Source organism: Indicator indicator, chromosome Z, assembly GCF_027791375.1.
Source record: "Indicator indicator isolate 239-I01 chromosome Z, UM_Iind_1.1, whole genome shotgun sequence".
NCBI lineage: Eukaryota > Metazoa > Chordata > Aves > Piciformes > Indicatoridae > Indicator > Indicator indicator.
This window is the reverse complement of record NC_072053.1, coordinates 8,420,823-8,437,959: the sequence shown is the minus strand read 5'-3', so window position 1 is coordinate 8,437,959 and position 17,137 is coordinate 8,420,823. Positions and strand designations below refer to the sequence as shown.

Genomic DNA, 17,137 nt, shown 5'->3' with positions numbered 1-17,137 from the left:
CATGTAAAGGGGAGGTTCTCCTCCCCCTCTGCTCTGCCCTGGTCAGGCCACAGCTGGAAGATTGCATCCAGCTCTGGGCTCCATCCCCAGCTCAGGAGGGACAGGGATCTGCTGCAGAGAGGCCAAGGCAGGGCTCCAAGGATGCTGAAGGGCCTGGAGCCCTGCCTGGGGAGGAGAGGCTGAGAGCCCTGGGGCTGTGCAGTGTGCAGAGGAGAAGGCTGAGAGGGATCTGCTCAATGTCTGCCAAGAGCTGAGGGCTGGGGGGCAGGAGGGAGAGGACAGGCTCTGCTCAGCTGCAGCCTGCCATAGGCCAAGGGGCAAGGGATGGCAAGTGCAGCACAGGAGGTTGCAGCTCACCAGGAGGAGGAACTTCTGCACTGGGAGGCTGCCAGAGCCCTGGAGCAGGCTGCCCAGAGAGGTTGTGGAGTCTCCTTCTTTGGAGCCTTTCCAGCCCCATCTGGATGTGTTTCTGTGGGACCTGTGCTGGATTCTATGGCCCTGCTCTGGCAGGGGGCTTGGACTGGAGGATCTCCAGAGGTCCCTTCCAACCCCTAACATCCTCTGATCCTGTGATCCTGTGAGTGATCTGGAACCTTCCAGTGAAAGCCTTATCAACATTACAGGGAAAACATCCCCTGAAGGGCCCTCTGATAAGCTGATACAAAAACAGGGTGACTCCATTAAGGAGCATCCCCCTTGTGCTTCATGGAAATTCAGGTGAAGAGAATCCGCATGCATTTCTCCTTCCATTTGTCTGGTCCTCTCCTCACAGGAGATGCAGCTCACATGTCTCTGACTTGAAGGGGCATTCAGCATGGGTGGCACATGCATTTCAGTCAGAAAGGGAGATGTCCCAATTTACTGTAAGAAAAAAAATGCAGTTGTTATTTTTTTTCCCATTAATAGTTGAGTTTTTAATGGAAAAAAAATCAACTCTGCTCTCACACCAAATTTTCTCTTGCAAAAGGAAATTTAAACCCTCTTTAAACCAGATCTTTGCAGGGGACCAAGCCTGGTTTTGTGGAGGTGTTACCTAAGCTCTAACCCTACTCCCAGAATAACTTTAACAGACATCAGCAGGGAGAACCAACAATACTTGCCTTTTTTTGATTAGATTTCCTCCCAAGCACTGAAGTTAACAAAATTACCTCTAAAGATAAATAGCTCTGGGAAAGTTCAAGTTGACAATGTCCCTTTACATTTCACTGGGAGCATCCATCAGCATTCCAAACTTTAAAGCTTCAGCAGTGCTGACTTTTACATCAGTGAAGATGTCCTCTTGAAAGACATTTGTCACCTACAACTGTTTCCATGGAGAACAAAGATGCTTTGAGGATGAAGGTGAACCTGAATGTTCCCAGGAAGTGGTGCAGAATGAGCATTGTGGAGGGTTAGACTTTTTTAGGCTGTTTTGGTCTTGAATTCTCAAATTGAGGACCATGAAAAACAAACAAACAAAAAATTGACAGCTGTTGTGAGAAGGCACTGAGTTGGGATATGATTGGTGGATGTCACACTGGAAAGCAAGGAGGTAACAGCAATTTTTGGACAATTAGGGTTTTCAGTTTGGAGTTACAATCTACAATGCTGCTACTGAGAGGGAAAAAAAAAAACAACAAGAAGCAAGTTCTCTATTTGTCAGCCTGAAGAATTATGGCAAAAACAGCCATTAACTCCACAGACACATTTTCATGCACAGCTAAAAATCACACTTCAGGGAAATTTCAATTTTTTAGGGTTGTCTGAGCAGTTTTGCACCACTGTCCCTTCAGTCCATGCTGGTTTCAACATGAGAAGTTGTACCAGGGACAAAGGAATGAGGACCATGGCTGGCTGAGCCCCTGGGAAGAGACATGGAGGCATGTCCCCCCCGATCAGCTCTGCACACAGAGAGTGTTGGGCTGAGAGGAACCTGATGAAGTTCAACCAGGGCAAGTGTAGGGTCCTGAACTTGCAGAGGAACAACCTCCTGCACCACTCCAGGTGAGGGGGCACCTGCTGGAAAGCAGCTCTGTGGAGAACAACCTGGGAGTGCTGGGGGACAAGAAGTTCACCATGTGCAATGTGCTCTTGTGGCTGAGAAACCAAAGGTCTCCTGGGGGGTGAGGATCAAGAAGAGTGTGGCCAGAAGGTTGAGGGAGGTTCTCCTCCTCCTCTACTCTGCCCTGCTGAGACCACAGCTGGAGTACTGGGTCCAGTTCTGGGCTCCCCAGTACAAGAGAGACAGAAAGCTGCTGGAGAGGCTCAAAAGATGCTGAGGGGACCTGGAGCGTGTCTGTGAGGAGCAAAGGCTGGAGAAGAGCAGCCCCAGAGGGGATCTGAGCAATGCTCAGCAAGAGCTAAAGGAGCTGTGGGGGGCAAGAGGCTGGGACCAGACTCTGCTCAGTGGCGCCCAGGGACAGGACAAGGGGCAAGGAGCACAAAGTGGAACCCAGGAGGTTCCACTTGAACAGGAGGAAAAAACTCTTTGGTGTGAGGGTGCTGGAGGCCTGGAGCAGGCTGCCCAGAGAGGTTGTGGAAGCTCCTTCTCTGGAGGGACACCAACCCACACCCTGGCTCCTGGGCAAGCTGCTGTGCATGCCCTGCTGGAGCAGGGGGGTTGGAGTGGGTGGTCTCCAGAGGTCCCTTCCATCCAGCCTCCACCACGGTGTGAGTGTGGGATGGTCAGGCACTGGGTGGATCTGGATTACCAGGGCTCAGAAGCTGAGAAGGGAGAAACCCCCACACAAAGTGGCTGAAGCTGCTGGAGAAGTGGCTGCAGGAAGAGGATCCAGCTCCTGTGGAGGCAGATTTGAAGATCCAAGGAGAATCCACCACTTGTTCACTCTGTTAATCGCCCAAACCGTTAGAAATGCATTCCTGATTTATTTTTAATTTGAATATTCCTGGCCTAGGGTTCCTTTCATGCCTTTCTTTACTCTGTTGAAAAAAAAAGCCTTCAGTGCTCTGTGTCTTCTTCTAGTGAAGGTACTCATATACCATAATCATATCTCTTCTTGATCTTCCTTTTGATATGCTAAACACCTTCAGCTCCCTATACATCTCCTTGGAACACATCTCCTGCAGCCCTCAAATGACTTTTTTTTGGTAACTTTTCTGATCCAGTGAAATTCTCCTGCATCCTTTTTAAAGTGTGGAAGCCAGAACTATATGTAGTATTTTATTATCAGCATGTCTAAGAGGTGAAAGTCACCTCCCCTCTCTAGTTCTGTCAGAACCTGGAATGTAAGACCACGTTGGCACCCTGGTGAAATATCCTTGCTAATGAATGAATTACAAAGGTAGCTACATGACACAGAAGGCCTCTTAAAAGCCAGGTGGCCAGGCAAGGGAGAGACAGCAGATAGCAAGATCATTTTCTCACATGACAAAATAAAGCATAAAAGAGGAATTGGCACAATCCTAAGTGATAGGGACAGAAAAGCACCACTTGGCTACAACCCAGGCAACTTAATTATCATCATGACTTGTTCAGGAAGACAGCCTTTTAACTGCACTGTGATCCAGGTCTATGCTGCTCCAAAGGATGCCAAGGAGAGGAAACTGTGAGATTTCTGCAATTAGAACTGAGCTGGACACACATCAGAAGCAGCGAGGCATGAACTGCTACAATTTGTGAGACTCCATCTCCTTTATGAGCAGAGTACAATGTTCCAGGAAAAGCCCAAGAAACAAATGGAGAGGGGGAAAAGCTGCAAAGCAGTGGCAGGGAAAGGAGAGGGCTCAGGGAATCAGGACTGCAGTGCCATGAAGTTCTTGGGAGAGCCAGAGTGCGGTGTTTTTAAGTGCAAAGACAACGAGGGAGATGCCATCCGGAGGCACCTGGACAGGCTGGAGAGGTGGGCACAAGCCAACCTCAGGAGGTTCAACAAGACCAAGGGCAAGGTCCTGCAGCTGGGTGGAGGCAATGCCAAGCACAAATCCAGGCTGGGCAGGGACTGGCTGGAAAGCAGCCCTGAGGAGAGGGACTTGGGGGTGCTGGTGGAGGAGAAGCTCACCAGGAGCTGTCAATGTGCACTTGCAGCCCAGAAAGCCAAGCAGAGCCTGGGCTGCATCAGGAGAAGTGTGGCCAGCAGGTCAAGGGAGGTGATTCTCCCTCTCTGCTCAGCTCTGGTCAGACCCCACCTGGAGTACTGCATCCAGTTCTGGAGCCTCTGTTACAAGAGGGATCTGGAAGTGCTGGAAGGTGTCCAGAGAAGGGCCACCAGGATGAGCAGAGGGCTGGAGCTGCTCTGCTATGAGGACAGACTGAGAGAGTTGGGGCTGTTCAGTCTGGAGAAGAGAAGGCTCTGAGGTGACCTTCTTGTGGCCTTCCAGCATCTGAAGGGGGCTCCAAGAAAGCTGGGGAGGGACTTTTTAGGCTCTCAGGGAGTGACAGGACTGGGGGAATGGAATAAAGCTGGAAGTGGGGAGATTCAGGCTGGATGTGAGGAAGAAGTTCTTCCCCATGAGAGTGGTGAGAGCCTGGAATGGGTTGTGCAGGGAGGTGGTTGGGGCCCCATCCCTGGAGGTGTTTAAGGCCAGGCTGGATGAGGCTCTGGCCAGCCTGATCTGGTGTGAGGTGTCCCTGGCCATGGCAGGGGGGTTGGAACTGAATGAGCCTTGTGGTCCCTTCCAACCCTGACTGATTCTATCATTCTAATTAAAACAACAGAGCCCCACACAAAGACTGTGGTGGAGAGACGGACACCTTCCTTCAGACCAGTTTGGTCAAGGCCATCTCCAGGGAGAGAGTATCGACAGCCTCCCTAGGCAAGTAGAGTCTCACCACCCTCACTGTCAAGAATTTCTCCCTCATTTAAGCTGGAGAAGAGCAGATTCAGATTGGATATGAGGAAGAAGTTCTTCACTACAAGGATGGTGAAACACTGGAACAGGTTGCCCAGGGGGGTGCTTAAGGCTCCATCCCTGGAGATATTCAAGGTGAGGCTGGACAGGGCTCTGGGCAGCCTGATCTAGTTGGGGATGTCCCTGGTGAGTGCAGGGGGATGGACTGCATGAGCTTTGGAAGTCCCTTCTGGCCTGGACCATTCTATGATTCAATCTCCACTCTCAATCTGCCCTCTCCCAGCTCAAAGCCATTGCCCCTGGCACTCCCAGCCCTTGTCCAAAGTCTCTCCCCAGCTCTTGTGTATCCCCTTCAGGTACTGCAAGGCTGCTCTAAGGTCTCCCTGGAACCTTCTCTTCCCCAGGCTGAACAGCCCCAACTCTCCCAGCCTGTCCCCAGGTCCCCTGTCCTGTGAAGACAGCAAGTTTCCAACAACTCCTAGTGCCAAGGAGATTGCTTTCTTCATGCAGTGGAGCACACTTCCATGTGTGGGAGACACAAGGGTCAGCAGAGGAATCCACACACAACAATGCAGCCCATGTGCAGCACTCAACATTTCAAAATGCTTTGTGGAATCTCACCAGTGTGGCAACATCACATGAAGAGAAGAACTGCCAGTAAGAGTTGTAAATAATAAAATATCTGGTGTGAGAGAAAGGTACTGAAGATGTGAAAACCAAAACATAATTTTTTTCTTCTTTTTTGGGAGGGGGAAGGGGGTGCTTTCCAGCAGGGAGCTTTCCCTAGCATTCATAAATGAAATCAAAATGTGTAAAGATAGCAATAAATAAGGTGTGGAAAACCTGAAGGGCAGGTTTGGAGATGCAGTATTTACACCTTTGACAGAAGTGTCACAGTCTCACAGTGTATCAGAAGTTGGAAGGGACCTCCAGAGATCATCAGGCCCAGCCCCCTGCCAGAGCAGGATCACTGAGGGTAGTCTGCACAGGAATGCATCCAGGTGGGGTTGGAAAGGCTCCAGAGAAGGAGACTCCACAACCCCCCTGGGCAGCCTGCTCCAGGGCTCTGTCACCCTCACTGTCAAGAAGTTTCTCCTCATGGTGAGCTGAAATCTTCTCTGTTCAACTTTGAACCCATTGTTCCTTGGCTTATCACTGTGCACCACCCAGCAGAGCCTGGCCCCCTCCCCTTGACACCCACCCCTCAGCTATTGATAGACATTGATCAGATCCCTCTCAGCCTTCTCTTCTCCACACTAAACAGCCCCAGGGCTCTCAGTCTCTCTTCCCAGGGGAGATGCTCAAGTCCCCAAATCATCCTCCTGGCTCTGCCTTGGACTCTCTCCAGCAGGTCTCTGTCTCTCTGGAACTGGGGAGCCCCAAACTGGACACAGGATTGCAGGGGTGGTCTGAGCAGGGCAGAGCAGAGAGGGAGAAGAACTTCCCTAGCCCTGCTGGACACCTTTCTTGCTGCACCCCAGGCTCCCCTTGGCTCTCTTGGCCACCAGAGCACATTGTTGTGCCATGCAGAACTTGCTGTCCACCAGCACTCCAAGGTCTTTCTCTGTGGAGCTGCTCTCCAGCAGGGCAGCCTCTAACCTGTCCTGGTGCCTGCTGTTCTTCCTCCCCAGATGCAGGACCCTGCCCTTGTCCTTATTAAACTCCATGAGGTTTGCCTGCAGCCAGCTCTCAGCCTGTCCAGGTCACGTTGGATGCAGCACAGCCTGAGGGGTGTCAGCCAACCCCCCCAGATTTGTATCATCAGAACTTGCTGAGGGAGCTCAGCACAGCTCAGGGTTTGTCAAGGGCAGGCCTGCCAGCAGCAGTTTTATATTGCAGTGTTCTGGAGCAACACCTTCACTTTGCACAGAGAGCTGCATCTGCCATAATTTACCTTCAGCTGCACTGTGTGACCAACAAACCATCCCACACCTGGGCTGCTGGCTGTGGGCTTGCACAGAGCTGCTGCTGAGTAATCCACACAAACCCAAAGTGCACCACGTGGATACATGTGTCCTGACCTTAAGAACAACATCCATCTCTCCAAAGTTACTTCAACATGCAGAAATTATCACAGCCTCAGGTGAAAAGAGGTATTTGCAAGACCAGGATAGTCAAAGATACTCATGCTTCCCAGAGGAACACATTTTGTTCTCCAGAGAGTTTTGCCACATGGAGAACAGGCCAAGATTCATTGATTTTGACATTAAGATGGACTTCCACACTTACTCCTAGAACCACAGACACACAGAATCATTTTGGTTGGAAAAGACCTTCAAGATCATCAGTTCAACTTTGCTCTAACTCCACTAAGCCTAATGCTAAACCCTATTCCTCAGCACCAAGTCTCTGAAACACATCCAAGGATGGGAATTCAACCACCTTCCTGGCTAGCCTGTTTCAAGCTTTGAGACCCCTTTCAGTGAAGAAGTTTCTTTTAATGTCCAACCTAAACTTTCTCTGGCACAATTTCAGGCAATTTCCTCTCCTTCTATCACCTGAAACTAGGGAGCAGAGCCCAAGCCCCAGCTGGCTGCAGCCTCCTCTCAGGGAGCTGCAGAGAGCAATGAGGCCTCCCTCAGCCTCCTCTTCTCCACACCAACCCCCCCAGCTCCCTCAGCTGCTTCTCCCTACCCAGCCCTCTTCTCCAGACCCTTCCCCACCTTTCTTGCCCTTCTCTGGACCCTCTCCAGCCCCTCAGGCTCCTGCTGCCACTGAGGGCCCAGAGCTGAGCCCAGCACTCAAGCTGCAGCCTCAGCAGTGCCCAGCCCAGGGGCACAATCCCTGCCCTGCTCCTGCTGCCCACACCATTGCTGCTCCAGCCCAGGCTGCTGCTGCCCTTCTTGCCCCCCTGCCCACTGCTGCCTCAGCTCCAGCTGCTGACACCCAGCACCCCCAGGGCCTTTCCTGATGGACACTTCCCAGCCCCTCTGCCCCCAGCCTGCAGCCTTCCTGGGGTTGTTGTGCCTCAAGGGCAGGACGCAGCCCTTGTCCATGTTCAACCTCAACCCATTGGCCTCAGCCATGGATGCAGCCTGCCCAGGTCCCTCTGCAGAGCCTCCCTACCCTCCAGCAGACCAACACTGCCACCCAGTTTGGTGTCCTCTGCACTTTCTGAGGGAGCTTCAACACCCTCTCCCAGATCATTGATAAAGAGATTGACAGAGTATTGGTGACATGGACAGTGGGATCAAAGCCTGACCACACCAGCAAGCTGCGTGGTGTGGTCAACGTGCTGAAGGGAAGGGACATCACCCAGAGGGACCTGGGCAGCATGGAGAGGTTGGCCTGTGTGAACCTCATGAGGCTCAACAAGGCACAGGGCAAGGTCCTCCTCTTGGGTTGGGGTAACCCCAAGCACAAATCCAGGCTGGGCAGAAAATGGATGGAGAGCAGCCCTGAGGACAAGGACTTGGGGGTGCAGAGCTGGAGAGGAGCCAGCACTGAGCTCTGCCAGCCCAGAGCCAACCCTGCCCTGGGCTGAGCCCCAGCAGTGTGGGCAGCAGGGGCAGGGAGGGGATTCTGCCCCTCTGCTGTGCTCTGCTGAGACCTCCCCTGCAGTGCTGGGGCAGCTCTGGAGTGCTCAGCACAGGCAGGGAGCTGCTGGAGCAGGGCCAGAGGAGGCCACAGCAATGCTGGGAGGGCTGGAAGCCCTCTGCTGGGAGGCCAGGCTGGCAGGGTTGGGGCTGTGCAGCCTGGAGAGGAGAAGGCTCCAGGGAGACCGTACAACAGCCTTCCAAGCTACAGAAAAGCTGGAGAGGGACTTTTGACAAAGGTGTGGAGTGACAGGATGAGAGGTAACAGCTTCAAACTGGCAGAATCTGGATGGAGATCAAACATGAGGAGGAAATTCTTCCCCAGGAGGGGAAGCAGTGAAGGCTCCAATCCTGGAAGTGTTCAAAGCCAGGCTGGATGGGGCATGGAGCAACCTGATCTAGCAGGAGGTGTCCCTGCCCATGGGACTAAATGATCTTGAAGGTTGCTTCTAACCTAAACCATTCTATCAATCTATTGCTTGCATTTGTTATATGTTAACTATGAAAAAAAAATAAACAAAAACCAGACATGCCACAGCAGATTAGGTGCTGAAGAACTAAATACTCAATTTTCATTAGTTTAACTGTTTTTGGAGGTTTTTCTGCTGAAGGGTTGTGGTCAGAGTCCACCTAGTTGGAGGTCTGTAACCAGTGGTGTTCCCTAGGGGTCATTGCCAAGTCCAGCCCTGCCCAATGTATTCATCCATGACCTGGGTGAGGGCACAGAGCAGACCCTCAGGCAGTTTGCTGATGACACCAAACTGGGAGGAGTGGCTGGCAGCCCTCAGGCTGTGCTGCCATCCAGTGTCACCTGGACAGGTGGAGAGCTGGGTGAGAGGAACCTCATGAAGTTCAACACAGCCAAGTGTAGGGTCCTGAAGCTGGGGAGGAACAACCCCATGGAACAGCACAGGTGAGAGGAGACCTGCTGGGAAAAGTCCTGCTGGACAGAAGCTCACCATGAGCCAGCAATGTGCCCTCATGGTCAAGAAGGCCAATGGCATCCTGGGCTGCATCAAGAAGAGTGTGGCCAGCAGGTCAAGGGAGGTTTGCATCCCCCTCTGCTCTGCCCTGGGGAGGTCACATCTGGGTCCAGTTCTGGGCTCCCCAGTTCAAGAAGGACAGGGGCTTGCTGGAGAGGGGACAGCAAAGGGCTACAAAGATGCTGAGGGGACTGGAACATCTCTCTTAAAATAAGCTGAGGGACTTAGGGCTTTTTAGTCTGGAGAAGACTTAAGGGGGGGATCCCATAAATGCTTAGAAATAGTTCAAAAGTGGAGTCACAAGCAACAGGACAAGAGGGAAGGGGCAGAAACTAGAACTTGGGGAGTTTCATCTAAATGTGAGGAGGAACTTCTTAAATTTAAGTGAGCTGGAGCCCTGGAGCAGGCTGCCCAGCATTGTGGTGGATCTCCATCTCTGGAGACATTCCAAACCCACCTGGATGAAATCCTGTGCAACTTGCTCTGGGTGAACCTGCCCTGACAAGGGTTTGGACAGGTCCCTTGTAACTCCTACCATGCTGGGATTCTGGGATTCTATTTCCTCACATCCATTAGAGGTGAACTTGGTAGAGGAGGGTTAATGGTCAGACCTGATGCTCTCAAGGGTCTTTTCCAACCTGAATGATTCCATGGTTATTTGGTGTGTGCCCATCCACATGGTCACAAAAGTTCATCTGGATGCTCATGACAACATTCAGGGAGACTATGACAGGATCACAGGATCAGAGGATGTCAGGGGTTTGAAGGGACCTCTGGAGATCTTCCAGTCCAATCCTCTGCCAGAACAGGACCATAGAATCCAGCACAAGTCCCACAGGAACACTTCCAGATGGGGCTGGAAAGGCTCCAGAGAAGGAGACTCCACAACCTCTCTGGGCAGCCTGCTCCAGGGCTCTGGCAGCCTCCCAGTGCAGAAGTTCCTCCTCATGCCGAGGTGGAAGATCCACTTTGCTACAGACAAAATTAACACCTCTCTTTAATGCATGTACCACACACAAGGTTCTTGCACTCCTACTTCCCATCAGATTGGGGGGGGGGAAGGATGATAGAGTGCATAAATACTGACAAAAAAACCCAGGCAGAGATGAAGTCAGCAGTGATATCCTGGCACAAAACAGGAGTGAAGTTCAGTGTCAGTTTAAAGATAAACACACACTCTGGTTTTTTTTTTTCAATACCAATAAAATAATGCCATAAATCCTGCCCTCCTGGATTGGAAATCACTTCAGCTGAATAAAAAAAAACCTGCCTGGCATGGGATTTACTTATCCTGTGTGTGTGTTCACAGAAACAACTTGCTTCTCTGACAGCACTCATTCTTGGCAATTTATTGCCTCTGTCAGCAGCCAATTTGTTCAGATTAGTGCTCTGCATAAAGGTGCAACAACCATCAGGATTTATTAGCTGATTGAGGTAGAGGTGGCAGCCAGGATCACCTTCAAGAAGGCAGATGATGAGGAAGTTAAATAATTACATGAAGATTAAGATCATTTCCCCTGCATTTTGGTCTGTGGTGCTGCCTGCATAAACTTAGCTGCTGTCTGTGTTTGCAGTCACCGGAGTGCACTGGCTCCATGCAGGGGTGATTAACTTGCAGCAGGAACAAGTGAGTATTAAATCACAGCATGGCTCAGGTTCAGAAGGGACCTCAGAGATCATCTCCTCCAACCTCCCCTGAAATGCCCAGGGACACCTCTCAGCTGCTCAAGGGCTCATCCAGGCTGATCTTGAACACCCCCAGGCAGGAGGCAGCCACAGCCTCCCTGGGCAGCCTGTGCCAGAGTCTCAGCAGCCTCACACTGCAGAACTTCTTCCTCAGCACCAGTCTAACCCTGCTCTGCCTCAGATCCAAACCATTCCCCCTTCTCCTGTCTCCAGACACCCTCAGGAAAAGTTCCTCTGCAGCCTTCCTGCAGGATCCCTTCATATCCTGGCAGGCAGCTCTAAGGTCCCCCCAGAGCCTTCTCTTCTCCAGGCTGCACACCCCCAGCTCCCTCAGCCTGTGCTCACAGCAGAGCTGCTCCAGCCCTTGGATCATCTTTGTGGCCTCCTCTGGCCTCTCTCCAGCAGCTCTGTGTCCTTCTTGTGCTGGGGACAGCAGAACTGGAGGCAGGATTGGAGGTGAGGTCTGAGCTGAGCAGAGTCCAGGGGCAGAATCCCCTCTCCTGCCCTCTGCCCACACTGCTCTGGCTGCAGCCCAGCACACAGCTGCCTGCTGGGCTGCAGGAGGGCACTGCTGGCTCCTGCGGAGTTGGAAGGGATCTCTGGAGGTCATCCATTGCAACCTCCCCTCCAGAGCAGGTTCACATAGAGCAGGTTGCACAGGTGGGTTTTGAGTGTCTCCAGAGATGGAGACTCCATTGCCTTCCTGGGCAGCCTATTCCAGTGCCTCAGCACTCAGTGGATGGCTTCTTCCTAACCATGCTTTGGCAGAGAGGACATCTTCAAGAAATAGTTCTTTTCATTCATAGTTAATAAAAACATGCTCATATGATGTATCAGCTGCTGCTTGCACACTACTGGAAGGCACTTCTGGGGAAAAGGACCTGGCAGTGCTGGTGGACAACAGGATGACCATGAGCCAGCAACCTGTCCTTTTGGCCATGAAGGACAATGGTGTGCATCAAGAAGAGTGTGGGCAGCAGGGCAAGGGAGGTTCTACTCCCCCTCTGCTTTGGTGAGGCCACATCTGGAGTCCTGGCTGCAGCTCAGGGCTCTCCAGTTCAAGAAGGAAAGGGCACAGCAAAGGGCTGCAAAGATGCTGAGGACCTGGAACCATCTCTGATGGGGACAGACTGAGAGAATTGGGGCTGTTTAGTCTGGAGAAGAACAGCCTGAGGGAAAGCTCATCAATGCTGATCAATACTTCAAGATTGGGTGTCAGGAGGATGGGAGCAGGCTTTGTTCAGTGGTGCCCAGAGACAGGACAAGGGGTGAGGGGCACAAAGTGGAACATGAGAAGTCCCATCTGAACCTGAGTAGGAACTTCTTTAATTTAAAGGTGGTGCAGCCCTAGACCAGGCTGCCCAGAGAGGTGGTGGAGTCTCCACCTCTGGAGTCATCCAAAACCCAGCTGGATGTGTTCCTGTGTGACCTGCCCTAGGTAGGTTATCTCCAGAGGTCCCTTTCCACCCCTACCTTTGTGTGATTCTGTGATTGTTTAATCAGCAGGAAGATCACAGTAAGATGAAAGGGATTACTCTCCACCACTGAGTACTGCTAGAACACTACCAAGAAGCCTTTTGTTTCCTTCCCACATCCTCATTTTCATCATTATCATTGTTGTGTGTGGGCTTTTTTTGTTTGGTTGGTTGGTTTTTTAACCTGGAATTAAAATATTAAACTTACTCTGTGTGCCTCAAGATCTACAAGGCCTGTCATGGAGAACAACTCAGCTGTGCTTAAAGAAAGTTAATACACATTTAGTGTAACACAAATGCACACAGAGCATGCCTGTAGATTCTGTACCAAAGTATTTCCAGCTTTTAGAGGCAGCCTGGAAAGGATTAACTCAGTGTAGAGTGGAGGTGTCAGCTGCTGGTGATTTTTATCCACAGTGACTGGAAAAGGGTGTGAGGGAAGGGGAATGTGAAGACCTATTTCTGCATTCAGACTGAGCTTCACAAATGACAAAGCTTCCCCTGGAAATCCTCATGGAGAGGAATTTGTTTGCAGGTTGCATTACCCAGAGATAAGGTAGCAACAGAAGGTGAAATGAGAAAGTGTCAGAAAGGACACACTGAAGAGGGATTATAGAATCGTAGAATGGTCCAGGCTGGGAAGGACCTCCAAAGGTCACCCAGTCCAACCCCGTGCACTCAGCAGGGACATCGTCCACTATATCAGGTTGCCCACAGCCCTGTCCAGCCCCACCTTGAATATCTCCAGGAATGGGGCCTCAACCACCTCCCCAGGCAACCTGTTCCAGTCTTCCACCACCCTCATGCTGCAGAACTTGTTCCTCACATCCAATCTAGATCTGCCCTGCTCTGGTTTGAAGCCATTGTCATTCATCCTGTCCCTGCAGGCCTTTGCAAACAGTCTCTCTCCATCCTTCCTGTAGTTTCCTTTAGGTACTGGCAGCTGCTGTTAGGTCTCCCCAGAGCCTCCTCTTCTCCAGGCTGAACACCCCCAGATCCCTCAGCCTGTCCTCACAGCAGAGCTGCTCCAACCCCCTGATCATTTTCATGTCTCTCCTCTGGATCTGCTCCATCTGCTCCATGTCACACAGAATCACAGATTCAGCCAGGTTGGAAGAGACCTCCAAGCTCATCAAGTCCAATTGATCACGCAACCCTACTAATTAACCAAACCATGGCACTGAGTGCCTCATCCAGGCTCTTCTTAAACACCCCCAGGGACATCGACCCCACCACCTCCCTGGGCAGCACGTCCCAAGGGCAATCTCTCTTTCTGGGAAGAACTTCTTTGTAAGATCAACCTAAACTTCCCTCTGCACAGCTTGAGACTGTGTCCTCTTGTTCTGGTGCTTGCCTGGGAGAAGAGCCCAACCCCCACCTGGCTACAACCTCCCTTCAGGTAGTTGTAGAGAGCAATGAGGTCTGCCCTGAGCCTCCTCTTCTGCAGGCTAAACACCCCCAGCTCCCTCAGCCTCTCCTCACAGGGCTGTGCTCCAGACCCCTCCCCAGCCTTGTTGCCCTTCTCTGGACACATTTGATCAACTCAACATCTTCCTTAAATTGAGGGCCCTTCCTATACTGAGGGAGGGCTCCAGACCTGCACACATCCTCTTGATTCTGTTACTTCAGTTGCACAAAGAGAAAGCAGCCAAGGGGAAGATAAAACCACAACTCCCAAACCCCTCAACTGTAAAGATCTCAGCCCATCCACAGGATTTTTCATCACATGAAGTCCTACTGTGTGTACTTCTGAGAAGTGCTCCTGTCAGTACTAAAGCTGTTTGTTTGCCACAGACTCAGGGTGCATTCTGAGCTCCTACAGTTTATGGGAGGAAATAAACACAGGGTATTACCTGATTGATCTAATTTGATTGGAAGAAAGCCAAAATGAGAGGTGTGGGGAGGGGAAAGGTCACTAGAAACACAACCACACTGATAACCAATCCACATGGCTTGGCCTGTGGGATTTCCATTCTCAGTTTTAAGTATCAAAAAAAAAAAAGGTAATCCTGATAGTCAGGGAGTATCAGTATCCCAGTGAAAGCACCTACAACAAATATTCCAACAAATCCACACATCAGTGGATAGTACTCAATGGCTCCATGTCCAGATGGAGATGGGTGATGAGTGGTGTCCCTCAGGGGTCTGTAGTGGCACCTGTGCTGTTCAGTATCTTCATATATCAGTGAGAATGAGGCACCCTCAGCAAGTCTGCAGATGACACCAAGCTGAGTGGTGTGGTTGATAAGACTGAAGGATGGGATGGGAGCCATCCAGAGGGACCTGGGCAGGCAGAGGAGAAACTCGTGAGACAAAGTGCAAGGTCCTGCACCAAGGGCAGGACAATTCTTGCTATCAATCCAGACTGGGGGTGATGAGACTGAGAGCAGCCCTGCAGAGAGCAACTTGGGGTGCTGGGGATCCAGCAATGGGTGCTGGCAGCACAGAAGGCCAAGGGCAGCCTGGGCTGCATCCAAAGCAGTGTGGGCAGAGCTGGAGAGAGAGGATCCTGCCCCTCTGCTCTGCTCTGGGGAGACCTCCCCTGCAGGGCTGTGGGGACACCAACACAGGAGCTGTTGGAGCTGCTGGAGAGGGTCCAGAGAAGGTCCCCAGGGGTGACCAGAGGGCTGCAGAAGCTGTGCTGTGGGGCCAGGCTGGCAGAGTTGGGGCTGTGCAGCCTGCAGAAGAGAAGGCTGCAGGCAGAGCTGAGAGCTGCAGTGCAATCTGTGCAGGGCAGCTGCAGGCAGGCTGGGGAGGGACTGCTCAGAAGGGGCTGTGGGGATAGGCCCAGGGGCAGTGGTTTGGAGGTGGAGCAGGGCAGGCTTAGGTTGGACAGCAGGAGGAAGCTCTGCAGGGTGAGGGTGGTGACTATATGGACACTGATTAAAAGACCACCTGCTTCACAGCACCTATAAGCACAAGGCAGCTTTTCCCCCCCTCACTATCAGCTAAACAGTTCATGTCACTGTTAAAAAAAAACAAACAGCATCTTTCTTCTTCCTACACAGTAAAATGGAGCACAACCACACAAATCTACTCCTTGAATCTCTGAGGCAGACCAAAAGATGAATCCCTGAAGATAAATCAGGGTGAATGATGCTCATCCCTTCACCCCCAAAGCTGTGTCTTAGTCCTTGAAGACTCTCACTTCATTCAGCAAATGGATTAAAAAATAAAGAGCATCATTTTGGCCCCATGAGCCCATTGCAAGTCACTGGAGTTATTTCTCTTGCAAGCCAGACATTGCTTGCATGGAACCTCCTGCATCTTGATTATTGCTCTAAACCTGGTATTTTTTTTTTTTTTTTTTTTTAGGTTGGAAAACCTATCAATTGGTAAAAGCTGCCACCTACTGGACAATAAAAACGATTTTTACACCACCCAAGTGAAAGAATTGCAGCAAACTGTGGTGGTACTTGTGAAAAAAAAAAAAAAAAAAGAAATTCTTCTCTACTTCGAAAAAAAAAAAAAAGAAAATAAAGAAAAGAAGCAAGAACAAATGGTCATAAGAAATAGCTTCAATGGCAAGGTTCATTTTAATCATCTGCTCTCATCCCTGAGGAGCAAGGAGGTTGTAATTGCACAAACCTGCCAATAAAATCATCCCTTTTGCCAGCATCTTTGTCCCACACGGTGATATCAATAATTCCACCACATTCTTCGTAGAGATGAAAGTCAAACTGCTCCCTCCACTGGGGATTCAAAGTTTTTGGCACAATCTGAAAGGAGAGCAAAAGGGAAAAGTCATCTTGTGGGGTGCAAGGCACACACTTCCCTGCATGGCAAACCTGATCCCTGCTGTCCTGTTCAGGAAGTATTTGCCATTGAGCATCTTAGGGACAAAGAGCTAAGAAGTAGTAGTTAGCAAAGAACTAACATGGCCAATTCTCTCACCCCTCTCTGACACAACACCAACCCCAAAACCCTGCAACCTGTCACCTTCAAAAGCCTCCTGAACAAAGGATTTACCCTGGGAATGGATCCATTAATTTATTTTTTTTTCCTGTAGAATAATTATGCCCTCCTGTAGGTGTCAGCTGCAAAGCTATGTGCCTGAGCCTGAAGGAAAACATCTTTGTTGGCTACATGGACAGTGGCATTGAGCGCACCCTCAGCAGGTTTGCTGATGACACCAAGCTGTGTGGTGCAGCAGACAGCTGGAGGGAAGGGATCCATCCAGAGGCACCTGGACAGGCTGGAGGGAAGGGATCCATCCAGAGGCACCTGGACAGGCTGGAGGGAAGGGATCCATCCAGAGGGACCTGGACAGGCTGGAGGGAAGGGATCCATCCAGAGGCACCTGGACAGGCTGGAGGGAAGGGATCCATCCAGAGGCACCTGGACAGGCTGGAGGGAAGGGATCCATCCAGAGGGACCTGGACAGGCTGCAGGGAAGGGATCCATCCAGAGGGACCTGCACAGGCTGGAGGGAAGGGATCCATCCAGAGGGACCTGCACAGGCTTCAGAGCTGGGCCCATGACAACCTTATGAGGTTCAACAAGACCAAGGGCAAGGTCCTGCAGCTGGGTCAGGGCAATCCCAAGCACTGATACAGGCTGGGCAGGGACTGGCTGGAGAGCAGCCCTGAAGAAAAGGCCTTGGGAGTGCTGGGGGACGAGAAGCTCAACAGGAGCCAGCAGTGAGCACTTACAGCTCAGGGAGCCAAGC

The 17,137-nt window shown here is 51.3% G+C and overlaps 1 protein-coding gene across 1 annotated transcript in view; it reads right to left on the bottom strand.

Annotated features, from left to right (window-relative positions):
* Positions 1-17,137, bottom strand: part of LOC128979871 (multiple C2 and transmembrane domain-containing protein 1-like) — a 111,311-nt gene that overhangs the window by 30,992 nt on the left and 63,182 nt on the right. The window contains exon 8 of the mRNA XM_054398289.1: positions 16,057-16,187. Within this exon, the coding sequence (XP_054254264.1) occupies positions 16,057-16,187 (131 nt within the window). The remainder of the gene's footprint in view (positions 1-16,056; positions 16,188-17,137) is intronic.